This window comes from Monomorium pharaonis, chromosome 1 (assembly GCF_013373865.1).
Source record: "Monomorium pharaonis isolate MP-MQ-018 chromosome 1, ASM1337386v2, whole genome shotgun sequence".
Taxonomy (NCBI): domain Eukaryota; kingdom Metazoa; phylum Arthropoda; class Insecta; order Hymenoptera; family Formicidae; genus Monomorium; species Monomorium pharaonis.
In genome coordinates, this window is record NC_050467.1 from 12,194,086 (window position 1) to 12,214,206 (window position 20,121).

Sequence of the window (20,121 nt, forward strand, 5' to 3'; positions counted from 1 at the left end):
CGTTGCTTCGTGTATGCTATGACGTGCGAAGAGGTGTGGAGGGAAAGGTCACTATTCTAATTCTGTTTGACTTTACCAAAGCATTTGATATGGTTCCTCACACTTGTCTTCTCGCTAAGCTATCAACTCTGGGCTTCTCTCACTCCACCCTTAAATGGTTTTTTTCCTATCTTACTGGTCGCTTGCAATCAGTTCGTGAAGAAAATCATAACACCACTCATTGGCATCCAGTGACTGCAAGTGTGCCCCAAGGATCGGTGCTTGGCCCCCTCCTTTTCTCATTATTTATTAATGATATCGGTTCCTGTCTTAAGTTTTCTAGTCATATAATCTTTGCCGATGACACCCAGATTTACCTCAGTTGTTATCCAAGCCTATTGACCCATGGCTTGGAAAGTATAGCGGTTGATGCGACTGCGGTATTTAATTATGCGTCTGCTAATGGTCTCAAGTTAAACCTAGAAAAGTCTAAGGTTATGATCTTAGGAAGTGATGCTCATGTTCGCTCTATTGATCTTCACTCTCTCCCGCTTGTTGGCGTGAACGACTCGTCTATACCCTACGTATCGTCTGCTCGCAATTTGGGTGTATCTATGAGTGCCAGTCTCTCATGGGACTCGCACGTGTTGCAGATCTCGAGGAGTGTTCACTATGCTCTCCACAAGTTTATGTTTCACAGGTGTGCACTGTCGAGACAATTGAGGTGTAAGTTAGTCAGGACGCTGATCTTTCCTCATATAAATTATTGTTGTCTGATTTACAATGATTTAACAGAGGAGCTTAACTCCAAGCTGCAAAAGCTGATCAACTGTGCAATCAGATTCATCTTCAATTTGCGTTGTGATGTTCACATCACCCCATATCGCCATAAGCTGGGATGGTTATCCATCAGGAATCGCAGACTTTATTTTCTTGGCTTGCTCATGTTTCGCATTCGGAGGGGAGAAGCTGTCTCTTATCTCAGTGAACTATTCGTTTGTAGAGATTCCACTATTCGTTCCTCCTCTCGCCTTCCGACTTTAGCTTACTTTCACATTCCGCTCCATCGCACTTCATCCTTCCGGAATTCTTTTCAATTATCTGGAGTTAATTTTTGGCACTCTCTCCCACTCACTATCACCTTAGAGACTTCTTTTTCCGTCTTCAAACTGCGTCTACACGACTATTTATTTTCACGAGAATGTTTGGGTGCACCCATACACAGTGACCCCCCATAACGGGTCACGTACGCTATTTCTCTTGCTTACTCCATACTCACCTGCTTTTACTTCAAACTCAACCCAATCTTGTTATATCTTGAATAAGCGTATTGCTAATTTATTACTAGTCATTCTTGCATTCTTAGTCTTTTGTATGCTAGCCTACTGTATTATTACTTATCTTTAAGTTTACTGTATCTATTTCTTAAACTCTATTTGCCTCATAGTTATCTAAGGCATTAATAAACTAAATCAATCAATCAATCAATCTCATGAGTGCATGTGTTATATGTATTATTTTAGTATGTAAGTTAGATTGTAAGAAAATGATTTTGTATTAAAGCAAATTATTCGGTTTAGCAGCGTCAAGTTTTTGTAGTAAAATATTTATTTGTATTAAAGTATTTATTTGTAATATTTATAATTTATTTGTATTAAAACTTATTTGCCAGCTCAATATTATCTCCTTTATTTCTTGCCTATATGCTTCCTGACAATTACTTTTTGCAGGCGCACAATAGTCTCGTATACAGCAGCCAAAAATTTAATACAAAAGGCTAATATTTAGAGTTTAATCTTATATTTAAGAATCTTCTTAAGTTTATCGTTAAAATACTTCGTAATTAACGAAATTGTATTTAAAGACAAACTTAAAACAATCAAATTAATACTCTCATTTTATAGTATCAAATCTAAAAAATTGTTTTGTATTATAAAAACTAACTAAAGAATAGTAATGTTTTAGTTTCCATAAAAATATTTGTTTTTATAATTGGCGCAAAATATTTAGATATCACTATTTTTGTACAGAAGTTAATTTATGTGTGAGTATAAACTTTAAAAGTTTCAGGAATATATATTACTTAGGTTAAATTTGACACACTTAGTATATATTACTTAGGTTGAATTTGACACACTTAGTATATAATACTTAGGTTGAACCATCCAAAGGTATATACCATTTAGGTTGAATTTGATTAAAAGCTTTATCTTGAATTTGTTATTTTTTCCTTATATTACTTAGGTTGAACCATCCAATAATTTTTTGCTTAAAGAAAAAACCAAATACTTGGCGCTTTTTTTTACCCTTTTTAAAAAGGTATATTTAATTAGCTCATATAAATTAATGCGTACCGATAATTTCGCCAGTCTTGAAATAGTTACAAAGCTACATATTGATGCTTAAAAGTATCTTTGAATCCCTTTTTATTCAAAAACTAAATAATTTATTGCAAAAAATAATATCTCAACCAGGATAAATATATTTTTTGTTACATGTGCGTCGAAAGTGGTCCCTTTAATGTCACTTTTCTGTGAGTAAAGTTGTGGATTTCAGTACTTTACCATTCTCGCACAGTTCTTATCCTCAAATAGATGGCGCAAATCATAACAAAAAACTTTTTCAGCATTTATCATTTCAGTTACATTTTAGTACATACAAGCGCATCATCTCGTGACACACGTATGGTAACTCTCGCAGACACTACCTAACACGATATTTACCGATTGATCGCTTTCGCAAATCTAACCTAATCAATTTGTAAGAACCCAAAGCACAAAGGACCACACATCGACGGATAAGTAACAAAAAACGATATGTATTATAACATGGGCGTAACATAGCCTCTTGTACACTCGTGCAGGTAAACGCACTCATACACAAAAAATCAACTTTACGCTTTTATCACATAATGTAATGTTATAATTTTCCTTCGTATTATAAATTAAGTTTCTAATATTTTAATATTTCGACAGTTTAATATTGTTTTCAATATTGTTCTTTCAATAATTTTGTGTTTTATAATATTACCGGCATTATGTCTGGTAGGAGCTCTACCTCGAGAGCCGCGTCCCCGAGATTGACCACCGCGCCCACCACGACCGCTGATACCTTCTTCAGGTCCTGCAATCATTCCTCGTCTCGTGGGGGGAAAACTGGGCATCGGTCCTGTAGTAGATCCGTGCATGCTTCGCAGTTGTTGATCAATTTCCAATTTCTCTTGTCGAAGTTGCTCTACTTCCTGTAGCATAAATAACAAATAATTTAATAATTAAATTCAAATTTATTTTGTTACTCCCTTTTAAAGAATATCAATTTTATATAAAATTTTAGATAATTGCGCGATACATTGACTTATACCTTTAAATGTGCCAAATGATATTCCAACAAAACTTTGGCATTGGCGATGCTTTCAACAGTGCCAACAAAGACAAAGGGCACTTGACCCTCTTCTCGTGGAATCGTTGGTTGAGGTTCATTGTCTCCTTCTATTTTTACTCTTACCTGAAATGCGTATTATTAAAATTATAAACTTACGGATTAATAATATGAAATTCTTAAAATCGTATTTCATATCCATACCATCAGTTTTTCAGTCACTAGCGATTTCCATCAATAGACTTGTCGATTAGTCTGCGAAAATTTGCTTAAACATTCTTACACACTTCATATTTCGAAAAAATTGTTTTTGGAAAAATAATTTCTCGATGTAAGAAAAATTTTCTAAATAACATTTTTTTTTAATAATGCATATCACAATCACTATATCGCGTAGTATCATATCAAATGTACGTGGCAATTTACTGTGTATTTATTAACACAGCTTTTCTTTAAATATAAACCGTGAATAAATTTTGAGATTTTAATTTATGTTTTTAAATAATACAATAATTTTAATATAACTAAAATAATTTTTTGTTCTATAATCATCAGTTATAACATACATAAAAAATATTTTTCATTAATACAAGATTTATAATCACTGTATAAAAAAAAAAACTTTGGTACATAAAATTATCCCAACCCCATAATATTCAATGTACTACTTATAGTAAAATTTTTGGCACAAAATATTGTTATTACATAGATAGAAGTAACTGCTACGTCATACACTTTTAATTGTTAACAAGTTTTAAGTTTTTAAATCAAATCAAATAGATTATAAAAGTACATTCTAAAATGTTTATTTTAAAACATAATAATTGATGACAAAAAACAAATGCATGGACATGGAATAATTTATGCATCTATAATACACTGGGACCTTGCGTTAGTCAACTCCGCGTTAGTAGAAATTATCCCCTCCACATACATTCGGCGCAGGTGAGTAGCATAACCGGAGAATAGCAATGCAATTACGTAGTAAGTAATTTTCGTAGTTACGTGTTCATATAAATTAAGATTTGTGTGAGATTGTGATCTAATCAATTTATTTAAAAAATGGGTAATATTTTAGAAAAACAAATATTCTCAACATAAAAATAAAATTTGCTATAAAAACTGGATATTATCTAATATTTTTTATATATTTATAAATTTTAAATATATTTTTTAGTTTTATAAATTATGTGCCGAATACATTTAGTCTTGAAGCATAATCATAAACTAGCTAGATGACAATGCCGCTACGTTTCTGAATTTCATGAAGTGGAAATAAAACCCAGCAATAGATCACCGTTAGTAGACTAAAGCTCTGAACGCGGGGTTCCAGTGTATATTATTTAAAATGTATAATATGGTCCATATACACAATGTACATTTAGTATTAAATATGGTCATATGATTAAGTCCATAATATTGAATACAATACTTTAATATTTTTGATCATATTTTTCATCTTTTTTAAATTTGTGATACATTAAATGAAAAGCCAAATTTGTCAAAATAGTTTATAATTAATTTCTCTCTCTAGTTTAATATAGCTGTCTTTAATAAGATATCACCAATATAATATTTGGAAATAAAGTTTTAAAGTTTTTATTCTTTACTTTATTTTAAAAGTAAATTTATTGGAATGATGATTTTGATTAAAATAAGAATAAATACAATTTAAATAATTTTTTCATAATTAAAAAAATTTTTTATTTTGTACCTTACTCAAATTCTTACTTATTTTTAAGAATGAATTGAATATTGAACCAATAAAAAAAGTCAAACCTAAAGATTATTTATATCGGTATACAGCGAATATGTGCCAAATAATTTGATTTTTACTATTTTCAACTTAGAAAATCTGCGGCGTCATGCATTTGTTGATTTCAGTTTTGTAGATACTTTATGACTCTAATTACAAATAAAATTAATAATTTTTCATCAAAATTAAATATTTATATGATTTAAATTTGACAGTAGTTTTAATAGTTAGAAAAACTTGTTAAGTAATTAATAATAAGATATACCTAAAATTTTTTTTATGTTTAAATTATTTTAAAAGAATAAGCATTTATAAATTTAATAAAATTAAAATTTAAAATGTAAGTTAAAATGTAGAATTTTTAGAATTTTAATAAATTATATTTTAATTTAATATATTGATATTAGAATTTTAATTTAATTATAATAAATTATAATATAGTATATTTTAAATGCAAATTAAAAATAAATAAAAGTGTACAAATTGTCCATCATGTTCATGAATTAAATAAAATACAGTCCCTACATAAAAATAGTTCCTATGGAGTCAGAATACGTAATTGACAATCAATTTAATAGCAATATTAAAATCCGCTGTAGATCGACATAAGCAATTTTATTTTTATCTTTATGTTTAATTTATTTGTATTACTTTTCCGCTTCTTTTTCTTTAAAATTTGCTCGACATATTTCAAAAATTCTTACGGCATACTAAAAATTCAGACATTAAAAAAGTCCAGACATAAATAAACAGCATTTAAAATAAGAAACAATCATATTCAGTGCTAAATGTGAAACATGAATATAGGGACCTGATTATCGTACAAATAAAATATAGTTATTATTTTTAAATATAATTTAAAGAAACTGGCCCGAGTGGTTTATATAAGATTTGCGAGTGCTTCCATATGAATATGAATATATATATATATATATATGTATATAATATATATGTATATATATATATATATATACACAAGGTATCCCAAATTAAATCATTTGTATTTTACAGAGTGAAAGAGGATAAAATTTTAAACTAAAAATTCCTTTACCAATTTTGGCTCAGATTATTTATTTACTGAATTGTTAATAAAAAAAATTAATTAATTAGATGGCGTGCGACTGGAGTATGCAGAAGCGTAGCGTGCCTCCACGGGCTCTACACGCTTTTTACATTCCCTCATTAAAATCTTTATTTTAATTTTTTATATTAATAAATAATTAAATAAATTTAAATTAATAAATAAAGAAATAAACTAATAAGTAAATAAGTAAAAATAAATACAATTATTTCAATTTCTTATTTTTAATTTTTAGTTATTAATTATTTATTTGTGTACTCGTATTTATTCAATTACTTAAAATATTTATCTAATTCAATTATTTAATTATTCAATTAATTCAATTATTCAATTATTTAATTCTCCTAATTGACTTACAGTTTGCAACGATGGGCAAAATTAACTAGAGAGTTTGTTATACATAGGTATAAAAAAATTGTTGATAGAAAATATCAAAATAAATTGTTTGTAAACAATGTTTAAACAATTTTTCAAATAATTATTTCAGCGTGTGTTAATCATTAGAATAATTCTAATGAATTTTTTTGATAGAAATGGAGCTATCAATTTTTACTTATACATGTCGACACATATCGATTAAAAAATTATTAAATTTTAAACAAATTGTTTAAACAATTTATTCAAAACTGATTTTAAGGAAGAATTGTTCTCATAATTGATACATGCTAACATAATTTTTTAAAAATTGTTTAAACAAATTGTTCATAATTTATTTTAATATTTTTTATTAACAATGTTTTATACCCAACAAACTCTGTATAACTCTCCATAGTTAATTTTTCCCATCGTTGCTAACTATAACTCAACTATGAGAATTAAGTAATTCTCATAGTTATTTAATATTTATAATTATATAACTATTTTAAATAATTGAATAAATATAAGTACACAAATAATTAATAACTAAAAATTAAAAATAAGAAATTGAAAGAGTTGTATTTATTTTTATTTACTTATTAGTTTATTTCTCTATTTATTTATTAATTTAAATTTATTTAATCATTTATTAATATAAAAAATTAAAATAAAGTTAAGTAAGGGAATATGCGATAAGCCCGTAGTACGTCATGTCATGCTACGCTTCTGCATATTCCAGCCGCGCGCCGTCTGATTGACCAATCTCATTTATTAATAATTCAGTAAGTAATAATCTGAGCTAAAATTAGTAAAAAAAACTTTCACAGTTTAAAATTTCACTCTCTTTCACTCTGTAAAATAAAAATGATTCAATCTGGGACACCCTGTATATAATGTGTGTGTGTGTGTGTGTGTGTGTGTGTGTGTGTGTGTGTGTGTGTGTTATATATATATATATATATATATATATATATATATATATATATATATATATATATATACATACACATCATATATACATATACATATATACATACATACACACACACACATATATATATATATATATATATATTGTGTGTGTATATATTGTATATATACACACACACACATACATACATATACACACACATAATGAATGATTACACTGGATGGAATATGAAATCACAAACAATAAGAAATAACATACTTACTTTATCAATATGTATATTCCCACTCGAGCCAGTTGTTATCTACCGAGAACAGACAAGGTATATGTGATATATAACCCTAATCCCTCATAATTTATAACTTCCATTTTACTTAAATTGAATGCTATATTAATTTAGACTAGTGTGAATTATTAAGTTCGTCATTAAATCGAACTGAGTTGCGCCTATAATATCGTTATCCTTAAAACGTGTATTAAAAATTTCGTACAATTGCTACATACCCTGAGAGATGAACATATATTAGTAAATGCAAAAAACTGTAAAATATTACATGTAATCTAGATATTAAATTCGAAAGATTTAACACTAAATCATACTGTATCAACTAAAAATGAAAATTGATGCACTTATTACATAATATCCCGTTAATCATATTTTTAGATTATTAAGAGAAAAAGGAGAGAAAATTCCTACCTGAGAGATATTAATTCTGAAAGTAATATCTAAAAAAAATATATAAACTTATTAGTCTATCAACTAAAAATCAGAATATACTTACTACACCACTTTTGTCAACAATTTCTTGAATAATGCGACCATTTTTCCCAATTACTTTTCCTACCAACACCCGTGGAACTTGTATAGATTCCTCGCTGTATTCTAGCATAGATCGAGCTTTTTTAACAGCTTCATGCGTCTGTGATTGAGAAAGAAACTTGTTAAGTTCAATAAATCAAACCAACATGTATATTAGATTCATGTAAATTTATACATTTTAGATAAAAACAGATATGAAATCTTTATAAATCTATATTATTTTTATAAACAATATAATTTTTGTTACCTCTCCATATATCTTAAATGTACATGAATTTTCTTCTAATTCTATATTTGTAATGCCATCAACTTTCCGTGCTTGTTGAATATTTGCACCGTGAGCACCAATAGCTAATCCCATTAGATCCTCTCGAACGTTAAATTCATCGGTATATCTAAAAAGAATATTTAAAAAAACCTAAAATTTATATTTTATTTAAATTCTTCTTTCACAACTTTATTCCAGATCAAGTTTTCAAGATTTCAAACAAATTAAGTTTAAGAAAAAATTTTAATATTTTTTATATTTTATTAATTAGAAAATATTAAATTTTTATATTTTCTTAATCTTTTACTCTCACTTTCTATACACATACATATAAATTTTTCAATTACAACTTAGAAACAAGAAATACTCAATATATATAATTATTTTACAATACTTTTTATCATATTTTTTTATTATATAACATGCTATAAATATACTGCAAAGAAACAAAATTCTTATCGATGGCTTGCATTTAGGCAGATAAAAATAAATTACATAAAGCTGACTATGTAAAAATAATGTCATTTTGTATTTATATCTAATTTTTTAATTAATGTTATAGCCAGAAATTGGATTTGTTCCTCCCATTCCAAGTACAAGCTGGTGTTTGAGCATCATGAGAAGCAATATCATATACGTCACACCAAGTCTAACAATTGAACATAATAAAAAGGACACTGTCACGTAGAGTGTTAAAATATCCACGCATGCACGCACGCACGCAAAATATATACATATATATAAATAATTATAAAAATGTTTTTATTTAATACACAAAAAGTATTTCTTAAGTACAAAAAATTCATAGTATTTCTTGTCTCATAATTAAAAAAAAGTCCTATAAATATACGCCTGGAAGTGTGTTCTACAAAATACAGAGTGTCAAAGCTAAAAAAAAAAGGTAAACCTAAGATAACGCTTAAAGATATTTTAATCAAATTTAATACACGTAGTATTAACTTTTAATTGTCAACGGATATATTGTAAAATACGAATAAAAAAAAATTTTTTTAAATATATCTTTATATATTTTTATAAACAGTTTTAAAAGCTATACATTTACAATATTCTAATTTATATATATATATATATTTTTTTTTACATTTTGTACTTACAATTTAAAAAATTGTTTAAAATTAATGTATTTGACTTGGAGATATAAACAAATAAAAATTGTTCGGATATGTCCTACTCATTGTAATAATAACGTGAAATTCTGAGGTTATGACAATTGAGGGTTAAGAATTATCTTCCAGTGCCATAAAATATTTTTATTTTCTTAAGTCAAAGGATGCGATAAGTGTTCCCTTTGCTACGTTGGACCATGAGACTGACGCAGCGCTGCACCTGGACTGTTTTTCACGACGCGATGCTCAACCGTTAGTACTTGGAGTGGGGAAAGCTCGAGGTCTCTGATTATAGCCATGCAATATACGTAAGTACTTAAGAACAAATAAAAATAAAATATTTTTTTATACTTTTATGTTACAATCAAAATACTAATAAAAAATATTAAATGTAATATTAATTTATACATCACATGCAGTCATTAAATAAAATATATAAAACTTGTGTAGCGTTAAGTATATGTGTGTGTGCGCTTGCGCGCACACATTCGCAGGATGTACACACGCGTGTACGCACATACACTTTTATACACACACACACACACGCATTTAATGTTTATTTATATAAAATTATATTTTATTACAACAAAAAATTGTATTTTATTCATAATACAATTTATAATACAATAATCGCGTTATTGTTAAAAGTGTTAAGAGGGAAAAATTATATATTGTTAAAAGTAAAAAAGGGCAAGAGAAAATAAAAAAAAGTAGCAGAAAACACTATTATATGGTATTATAATAATCGGAGACACATTGGATTGGGAGAGAAAAAAAAAACGTATGTCAAATAAAGTATGCGAATAAAGACAATATTACCTACAATTAAAATGCATATTATTTTAATTAAGTTTTAATGTCTTTTTGCATTTTTTTATGCATTCCTTATTTACATTATTGAAAGAATGTATGGGATAGAGCCACCATTTTTATAAATATATGTGCAATACATGAGATATATCAGTGTTTCTCAAACATTGGCAGGCCAAGTTTCGGCACGTTCTTGACAACAGATAAATAATAAAAACCTACGTAATGTGTAAACAATAGAAAATGAAATTGGGAACTGATCACAGCTACACGTATATATTTGTCGGCTACTTCATCAATTACGCAAAATCTTACTACACAGCACATAATGGAGAAAGATATAAATAATTGTCTTGTATCAGTGAACTTGAAGCACATGGATTCCAGTGAATATACTACACAATGCTGAAGCATGCACGTTTAAAGTGTAAATTTATTTTCCGTTCAAAAAATGTAATCGTGTATTTTGTCATACAGTAAGCTAAACTTAATTCTAAACCACGCTGCTGTGATCTCACCTTGAATTTGTTTTCACTCCTGCCTCAAAGTCTGAGACACGCTGATATATAAAGTTTGAAGATCTAAATTTGCTGAAATAAGAATGGTGTAACTCAGTGAAAACTCATTATAAGATGGCCCTATCCTATGTCCCTGCCATTCTGTCTGTTTGCTCTTGATTAATGCATGCAGACACTTGCGTATAATAAAAATTGCCTTTCAAGTTTATTTATGTACATGTTTACGAAATTTTTTTATAAGTATAAAAAAATTAACAATACAATACACATATGCACGCACGCACGCATATACGTATGTACACACATATCTACATTCAGCATGTATATTTATTTATGTGCACATACACACAACTACACGCATGTACAAATGTATACGTACATGCCTTATTAATATTCGTACCATAAAGTCTCTCAAATATATAACCTAGAATATATTATTGAGTAACAATATTTTATTATAATAGAAGATCACCAATACTGGCATATCACTTTTAGGATAGTATTTTTATAAAACAGAAATTATAAATAATTACACAAAAATTGAAAATAAAAATTAAATGTAAACTAAAAAATGTCTTTTATTATACAGTATAATAGTTTTTATAACTTATAATATAGTTATATTTTGTACGGATAATTGAATGTTAAAAGAAAAAAAGAAAATGTAATCGGTAATTATTTAGGGAATACCGCGCCGATGAGCTTGACCTTGACATGTTGTCAAAGACATAATCCTATTGTAAGTAATTTTTTCTTATAACTTAATCAGCGATCATTGTATGTTAAAAAGTTATTAATAAAAAGTTTTATAAATACTATACATGACATCTCTGGTTTACTTAAAATCGCAAACCTATGGTGCAGAAAACGCGTGGGCGGAGTACAAAAGAAGGGCTTCGTCCTACCTCTACATCCCCACATTAATTTTTATAAAGCACGCATAAATTAATAGATTTTTGGTAAATAAGGGACCCAGCCCCAATAATCTCGACTTTGACATATGTTGTTTAGATCATGACCCTGGGTAATGTATAAAAGATTTTAGCCGTCGGTCATTGTTTATTAGAAAGTCATAAACACATCAAATTTTATGAATTACATGTAATTTTCCAAAACTATATGTTTATAAAGATCACGTTTTGCACAAAAAGTGAAAGTCGTAAATCCCTCCTCCGCCCACACGTTCCCTTTTGTACCTCCACGTGTGTGTGTGTGTGTGTGTGTGTGTGTGTGTGTGTGTGTGTGTGCGTGCGTGCGTGCGTGCGTGCGTGCGTGCGTGCGTTTTGTTATATTCTACATAAATATTTTTCAAACTTCTTTTATTAAAAACTTTTTAGCAAACAATGACCGCCGATTAAGTTATAAAGAAGTTACTCAGGATCATGTCCTTGATAACGTATGTCAAGGTCAAGGTCATTGGCGGCGGTGTCTCCTAAACTAAATAATTACCATGTAATCTATTATGTAATTTTGAGTCTCATTTTTCAGACATTTGTTTTTAGTTATATTGTGAAAACATTAACTATCGCAAAATATGAAAAAGTATATATAAATCTAATATACATATAGGACTCAAAATTACATAGTAGATTACATTTTCTTTTTTTCTGTTAACATTGAATTTTCCGTACAAAATACAATATTATATAATATAATAAAATATTATATTATAAGTTATAAAAACTATAATAAAAGACATTTTCTAGTTTACATTTAATTTTTATTTTTAATTTTTGATTAATTGTTATTCCGTGCAAAATATTTATATATATATATATATATATATATATATATATATATATATATATATGTATATCCCAGATAGCACAAAATATTATATTATAACATAAATATTTATAAATATTTTAAAAATTTATTTTCAAAAAATATTATTTAAAAATTATATAATTATTTCTATAAACTATTTAGAAATGATACAAAAATTATTATCAACAATATACAGGGTGTCCCAACGCACATGGGTCAATGCTCGTAAAAAGGTAAAAGGGATCGAGATGAACATAAAAGTCCAATATTGTCTTAGGTTAGGTCTCGAGTTAGGTCTACCAATAATCAAGGTATTAATTTTTTAAATTATGCGAATGAGAGCGCGCCGAGAAAAGAGCTCAATCCGCTTGAGCCATAACACGGAAAAATATCTATTATGAATGTTTGATAAGCTTTTATCATTTACTGTTCACAATTACGATAGAAATTAATTAGATTATTTCCAGATTCCATACGTTAATATCTCGATTATTGGCAGACTTAACCCAAGACAATATTGGACTTTTATGTTGATTTCGATCTCTTTTACCTTTTTACGAGCATTGACCCACGTGCGTTGGGACACCCTGTATATAATATATTTTTAAAATGTACTGAAAAATATTTATGGTATATGAACTTAAAATATTGTTTATATTCTTTGATAATAATGATATAAATATTTATTTTAAATATTTTCATAAATATTTATCATAATATTTTTTATACATGACAAAAAAATCGGACATAAAAATATGTACAAAATATTTATCATAAATTTTTTTTTCTTATAAATATTTTATAAATTATACATATTTTGTGCTATCTGGGATATATATATTTCTTTGAAGCCTTTCACTTCAATGCAAAACATTTTATTGATTATACAAATTACCTTATGCTGTTTCACAAGACTTGACATGCAACGCTATCATATATAAAACCAGACTATGCGCGATTCGTAATTTGTAGAGATTCGGCCGACATTTAGGAAGATTCGTTATTTGCTTTTGTAAACTTCCCACATTATTCATGATTCGCAGTATATCACGTTCTTCAGTTCGTCTTACTTCAATCAGTTTCAGTATAAACGTTTACTTAACTATTATTATTTGTGCCAAAATGTTTTCTAGAAATGCAAGGCCATGATTATGTTTGTCTATTCGGTTTCTATTACAGCAGCTAGAGTAAAAATTACAAATCATTGCAAATAGTCGTGTCACAACATAATTGATTCATATTGATTCGCGTCCTTTGAAATTCGTTAAAAACCACTAGACTAGCGAATCTGTGTAAATGATGAATCATGCATGACAAATCGATTAATTTTTCCTCTACATTATCACGAACGTAATACGAATTGCAAATTACAAATACAAATACGCATACAGTGTGGAGCTAGCATAAAAGATTAATTTAATTTTTAGATTTTTTTATTCTTAAAGATATTACTGATTTCATTGTTGATGCTAATTTACGCGATATTGATTGATCTTTCGCGTGGCTTACTTCGTGTTAGTAACTATCGAAAGTAACTATCATTGCAATTGAATTTTGACAGTCAAAGAGTGACCTTCACTTGGATATAGTACAATTGGACACAGTGCAGATGGACACAATGCAAATGGATACAAAATAATGTACACAGTTCATTTGGACACTGGAATTTTATACATAGTAACTTCTGAACACAGAGAACATAAATTTTGAATACGTTAAAAATGTATGCCGTATATTTCTACACTGTAAAGTTGTACACCGCAAAGTTGTACACCATACATTTCTACACCGTAAAGTTGTATACCGCAAAGTTGTAAATCGTACAGTTGTACACCGTAAAGTTGTACACCGCATAGTTGTACACCATAAAGTTGTACACCATACATTTCTACACCACAAAGTTGTACACCAAAAAGTTGTATACCACAAAGTTGTACATCGTAAAATTATACATCGCAAAGTTGTACACTCGCACGTTTATACACCATAAAGTTGTACAAAGTGTATTTCCACACCGTTCATTTGGACACTTAAAATCGTACACAACAAAGTTGTTTATTTAAATATGTAAGATTTACCCTGCCTTGTAAAAAATGCGTGAATTTCAAATGTCTATATACATATTTTTACGAGTATCTCGTTTGCGTAGAAAGTCGCAAATCCACGTGGTGCATAGAATGCTTTGCGCGCACGCGCACGCATGCACGCACGCCGGAGTGTGCAAGGGCGACCTCCGGCCCTCCTCCCACACCCATCCCTTCCAAGTCGGCTAACCCACGTACATTGTATTGAAAATCTGCAAGCACATATAAACTTTACTTTGTTTGCAATGTGCGGTATACAACTGTGCGGTGTACAACTTTGTGGTGTAGAAATATCAAGAGACACGGTAGTGCCTCGCGCCAAGTGTACGCACGCGAAACACTGCCATGCCTCTATTTATGCGAGACGCCGTTTGCAAGATTCCGTAGATTATCGGATCTCAATAACGGCTGAATCAATTGATTTCTAATAAGCTTAATAGATAGCTTGCATCTGATTTATATAACAAAAATGTTTTTATTTTTCCGCTATATGATTTACGAGCAGACATCACGATTTAAAGTTTCGCATCAAGAGTAAAATTTTTAAGAAACGTCGTTGTCATTATTATTGTCGTCGCCCAGGACAGATGGTGGGGATTTGTACTGTTGCTTTCCGCGCGATAGATGGTTATGAACGTGACAGGAGCACGAGAATTGACAAAAAGTGCATGTTCGTGTCCGCGGAAGAACAGAACAAGAAATTACGTGTCTTCATTGGCGGTTAAGTCCGCCTGTCAAGCTAATGATTAATCCGCGGCGAGTTTCACGGCGGTGATGTGATAGTTCGAGGTTAGTGACGTGTTGACGTGCGCGAGGTTAGTTGTGATTTTAGTTTTATGCATAACTTGCATATTACATCGTGGATTACATCATAGAGAGAAATACGGCTGTGCCTAATTTGAAGATTAGTATAACACTGCGTTGTATAATCAGATAAGTTACACAAAATTTTCATTTTTTGTATAGAATAAGTATTCTGAGATAAGATTAATACTTTATGCTACGTTTTATTTTTAGTTATTTTGAAAGAAAGAGAGGAAGAAACACTATTGAAAATTAAAGTAAAAGAAGAATGGATAAAAGAAAAGAGTAAATGGTAAGGAGAGAAATATAATTAATCTCAGTGCTTGGAATTTACAGAGTGCTCGACAGAATATGTGGATTTTGAAGGTATAAAATAACGTAATTTTTCCCCAAATAATTATAGGATAAAGTTAACGGTTTATTTTTTTTGTATCAGGAAGTATTTGTAGTTATAATTTTATTCTAAAAAATACTAGTGTGTGGCTCTTAAATTAAGATATTGTACAATCTTTTTTTTAGATTATTGAAATAGGTAAAAATAAAATCTTGTCTGAAATAACAAAATTACAACAAAGTTACAGATTATAAAGTCACCCAGCTGGACTGGTATATTTATATGGATGCCAAGGATCATCTATATCTCTTATTATTAGTCTATTTAGTAACTGCTATGGATTCTATGCGAGTCAGATATGGATAAGGCACAGAAATATATCAATAAGATTCTTAGTTAAATCAAAAACAAAAAAATAAGTATTTCAATACTTTGTTGTTCCTAAAACAATTTATTCTAATTAATACAATTTTCTTCATACATTTACAAAAATCATTCAACATTTTTAACCATTCAACTTTTATTTATATTTTTGATTCTCTAACTTATTTTATTGTAAATTGTAAATTAATGAGGCATATATGAGACAAAAAGATTACAAAATGATTACGAGTCAAATATGGAATGACACGTCATATTTTACTTTTCATTCATTTTGCATTAATATAGCATTATATTTAATTATATTTATTGCAACAGTTAAATATGCAGTTAAATTGTAATTGTACTTTATAATTATATTTATTGTTCTTTTACAGTTATTGATAATAAATCTATTCTGCCCGTGTTTTAATTAACGCTCTTGGAACATATAATCATGTGATGGTTTGTAATAGAAAACAAAAGCGTGGCTCTTACGGAAATTTTTCAAGCTTGCCAACTTTGCAGGTTACTTAAAGGCCATAGATCACATTTACAATTTCTGTAAGAGCCACGCTTTTGTTTCGCATTACGAGCCGGCACATAATTATATGTTCCAAGAGCATTAAATGAAACACGAGCAAAATAGGTTTATTATCAATAACTGTAAAAAGACAATAAACATAATTATAAAACTACAATTACGATTTAACTATAAATAAAAAATTTTTGATATATGTGATTTTTATAAATGTATAAAGAGAATTGTATTATATATTGTTTTGGGAACAACAAAATATTCAAATACTCACTTTTTAGTTTTTTAATTTTTAGTTTTTGACTATATAAGAGCTGTATTGGTAAATTTATGTGCCTTATCCATATATCAGGCTTACATAGAATGCATGACATTTACTAAATGCACACAAAAAAATTCTACAACCAAGAAAAGTAATTACTTATTTTATTTTATTTCGTTCAAGTTTTCTACAACCAAAAATAATTTCTTAATATTAATTTTCAAGTATGCTTGTCACAAGTATTAAAAAATTTCAGCATTTTTTACTGAAAATAAGAATTTATTCTTGTTTCAAGAATATTATAAATTATAAAGCTTGATTGAAGAAGAATTACGTAAGACTCTGTATAGTAATATTTGTTTGAAGTGAATAATTCTTGTTTGAAGTATTACACTTACTAAAATTTAGAATATGTTTTAAATAAATGTGATACTTGTAACAAGTTTACCATAGATTTACAGATGTAGAAAGAAACCACTTACTTACAAAGGAACGGACAGAACTGTCCTTCACCAATTTTAATGAGCTTTAGATATGTTGTAGAACATGAAAAAATATTAGGCCCATATTTTTTTTTAGCGGCGTATCTCGACGTTTAGGGGTTGAAACCATCCCTCGAAAATAACGCGTTTTTTCGTTTTTGACAAATATCTTTGAAAATATAAGGTTTATGAAAAATGATTTATACAAAAGTTTTATGGTATTTTATACTCTTTACAATAGTATACTTAGATTTTCCAAAAATTTCAAACTTTTTAATTTACCTAACCCGCACCCATTTTTTTCAAAATTTTGAAAATTTTGTAAGGACAAAAATTAACCCTCTGCCTACACATGGGGTTACGGTAACCCCAGTCGATTTTGAAATGTTCGCTACTTAAAAGTATTTAGCAAGGGGACGCTGGAACCAGAGAGAGAAAAAAGTTTGAACTGTGCTCTACTTATTCCTTTTTGGGCGTTGTAAATGTTCTGAAAACAACAGAAGTAGGAGCATCAAAAGTGTGTGTTGGAGTTACAATTATCCCGTGTGTAAAGAACGTAACCAAAAAAAAAAAAAAAAAAAAGTTCCAAATTTGAAGACTAAGTAAAGTTATTTTTTTGTTAATTACGTATCATTTACGCATAAAGTACTTATATATATTACCAATGTCGCGATCACTTTGCAAAAATATGCTGCAATTGTAGCATTACAAATTAAAAAATTTTTTTATAATAAAATCTTTTGTAATAAATATTTTTTGCATTAATAATTATGTTTTTGGGTATTAATAATTATGTTTTTTAAATAAATATTACTATTTTCTTTTACTATTGTATTTAAACTGCATTCATTTTTTACTAAATTTACATTACAAAATAAATATATTTTTTGAACAGAATAAAAAAACTGACAATAGATTGTTAAAGTACAACTCTTCCCCTTTCCATTGATCACCATTTTAATTATTTTATCTATTTTTTTTTAAATAAATACGGGCGTTTAAAAAAAAGGCAAATTTTTACAAAAATTTTTCGTTCCTTTCTCATTCTTTTCAAAATCTCTTTTCTTTTAATATCGACTTCTCAGCCAAGACCATCATAATTCTAAGATTTTTTCCTTTCGGAAAAAAAAAAAGTTAAAATTGATTAAATACATTTGGAGATATAAGTTAACGAAATTTTGGGGTTATCGTAACCCCTGTGTGTAGGAATCGGGAGAAAAATAAGGTGTGTAGGCAGAGGGTTAAAGAGCATTAAAAACCAAATCCATCCAAATATAATAATATATGGGTTCCATTATTCTCAATTATTGGCAAAACGAGATGATAATCTCGTGCTATAAGCGCCGCGCTAGAAATTGCGTTATTTCTTTAGTCGCGTCACATTCAATAATTGCCTCTCTTGCGTATATTTTTATATTAGAATACAAAAACGGATTAATCTTAATTACATAATACTTAACGTATTACACGGTATAAAGCATAAATGCATATATATAACAAAAGTAGCATCTCACACGGCATGTAACATTGATGAAATATTGTAACAATCGGAAATAGTATAGAAATATTTCATTAACATTTTAATTATAACTTTTCATCCTAAATATTTCAGAAATGTATTTGCTTCATGTTTTTTATAAAATTGCAAATGCAATATTTCTGAAATCCTTTAGAAACATAAAAAAAGTTTGCTTTCATATTTGACTGTTTCTTAATATTACAAAAAAAAGTGGCAAATATAATACATACATACATATATGTATATATATATATATATATATATATATATATATGTATGTGTATATACGTTAATGCGTACGTACATTTTCATTTAAAGGAAGATCTTTTCAATAGGAAAAAGATCTTTAATCCCTATACAATTTTTTTGTAAATTTATAAAAACGTTAACACCTTTTATATATTAAACATGCATGTATATCTTCTCGTATTAAATAGAATGATTTATAAATATCGTATTTGATGAATACTGATAAGATTTTTTGGCGGTTTTCCCTTAGTCTTGTGACCAATGTCGGTATTCTGTATGAGTTCCGCCAAATAAAATATTTTATTTCAATTTAAATATATGTTTTATTGCAAAAATTTACCTTTTTTTCGTTTTTAAATTGATTTTTATTATTAAATGCAAATTATTTTTAATTCCTTAATTTATGTTAAATATATACACAGAAAAAAATGTAATATAGTCAATAACATTTGTGATTGCGGGCTGCCAACTACATAAAATACTCAATACAATAATATTTGCTATTAATGCAAGTACAATGTTGATACTGCAATAGCATATATTATTGTATTGAGTATATCTGTAATTGGCAGCCCGCAATAACATACCTTATTGAATATATTACATTTTTTTCAGTGTATACACAAATATACGTGCAAACGATATGCAAATATATGCGTGCATGTTAAATATATAAAAAGTGTTAACATTTTTATAAATT

General features: G+C 28.3%; 1 protein-coding gene across 7 annotated transcripts in view; it reads right to left on the minus strand.

The window, feature by feature from the left end:
* Window positions 1–20,121, minus strand: part of LOC105831397 (synaptic functional regulator FMR1) — a 112,107-nt gene that overhangs the window by 55,300 nt on the left and 36,686 nt on the right. For 4 of the 7 annotated variants that reach the window (XM_012671483.3, XM_012671486.3, XM_036295511.1 and 1 more), the window contains exons 7-12: window positions 11,023–11,094; window positions 8,547–8,694; window positions 8,262–8,399; window positions 7,745–7,783; window positions 3,340–3,483; window positions 3,010–3,220 (exon numbers count right to left, since the gene is read on the minus strand). In XM_012671483.3, coding sequence (XP_012526937.1) covers window positions 3,010–3,220; window positions 3,340–3,483; window positions 7,745–7,783; window positions 8,262–8,399; window positions 8,547–8,694; window positions 11,023–11,094 — 752 coding nt within the window. The remainder of the gene's footprint in view (window positions 1–3,009; window positions 3,221–3,339; window positions 3,484–7,744; window positions 7,784–8,261; window positions 8,400–8,546; window positions 8,695–11,022; window positions 11,095–20,121) is intronic. The other 3 variants (XM_012671485.3, XM_012671484.3, XM_012671487.3) reach the window with 3 other exon arrangements.